At 43.4% G+C, this 1,200-nt stretch overlaps 1 protein-coding gene across 1 annotated transcript; it reads right to left on the reverse strand.

Annotated features, from left to right (window-relative positions):
- Positions 1 to 385: 385 nt before the first annotated feature.
- LOC143037285 (uncharacterized) lies at positions 386 to 766 on the reverse strand. The gene has a single exon (XM_076205418.1). It carries the CDS (start codon positions 764 to 766, stop codon positions 386 to 388), a length of 381 nt encoding a protein of 126 aa, XP_076061533.1.
- Positions 767 to 1,200: the final 434 nt, after the last annotated feature.

Below are 1,200 nucleotides of genomic sequence, written 5' to 3' on the forward strand. Positions count from 1 at the left end.
GACTTGACATACTGCAAGGACCCTAATGTAAACAGAAGTGCAACAGTTGCACGAAAAGTGATGGCAGAATTAAACTGCTACAAAATAATGTTAGAGCAGAAGAAAAAGATGACTACGCAAACCAAACTTGACCAATTCTTCCAAAAATAGACCGTAGTACAAGAGTAGGAAGAAGAGGGAGACATGTATTGCAGATAGGTGAAATATTTGGAAGAATTGTGGGTTTGGAATTTGGTCCGCAGGTAAAATAAACCTTAGTGGTATGCAAACAGTAATGAACTGTTTTCTGTGAGCCATGTCACTCAGAGCACTGTTCACCGCACTGACAAAGAGCTGTGCACCGAAGAGCCGCCTTCTGGCACATGGGCAGAGGTGTTTCCCTTCCTTAGTTGTGCCTGGTTGTACATGAGGCCTGCTGATTCTCTCGACGTCGTACCATGCTGTTGGACATCAGTAGCTGGGAAATCGTGAGCACTGGCTGGGGCATTGCTGAAGAGCTTGATTGTACCTTGATATTTTGCCTATTCAACACCATAGCAACTAACGCTAACAGAGGCACTGGAACAAAATCTTCCTGGATGTTGGGTTCAAAGAAACCACCAAACTGGTTTTTCATCTTGAACATGTCTCTCCTCACGATATTCACAGCCCTGGCAAGATGAACAGCATCACCATCAGCATCATGCTCACATGCTTTCCTCAGTGCTGGTCCAACATCTTCGTTGGAAATGAGGACTACATCTTGGCCCTGCTTGTGAGCCTCCATGTCTGGAAAGTGGACCAGTACTGTTTTTTTTTTTTTTTTTTTTTCAGTAGCCTTATTGTGTACAGATATATCAGGTCACTGAGGTTAAAGATGTGTGCATCTCGACTGTTCATGCGAGTATCTTCAGTATAAGATACCAGCTCAGGAAATGCAAGGCCATGATTAATTTTGTCCACATCAGACTCTTCATATGTTTTTGTTTCTCTCGCTCGGTTATGCAATCAAGTCTCGTGCACTTAGTTTGGTCAATAGGGATTTGTCCTGCAATTTCATTGCAGCCTTCCTGACATTGATATCAAGCTCAAATGTTGATGATTTTCTAGTCAAAGACTCCCCATCTGGTACAGGTTTGTCACAGAAGAAGCATGTTTCGGCGGAAGCACTTTTCTCACTAGCACTCTTGCGGGTGGACTTCTTTGAACTATCAGCAGAGT

This window comes from Oratosquilla oratoria, chromosome 22, assembly GCF_046742065.1.
Source record: "Oratosquilla oratoria isolate Oo_2021 chromosome 22, ASM4674206v1, whole genome shotgun sequence".
Taxonomy (NCBI): domain Eukaryota; kingdom Metazoa; phylum Arthropoda; class Malacostraca; order Stomatopoda; family Squillidae; genus Oratosquilla; species Oratosquilla oratoria.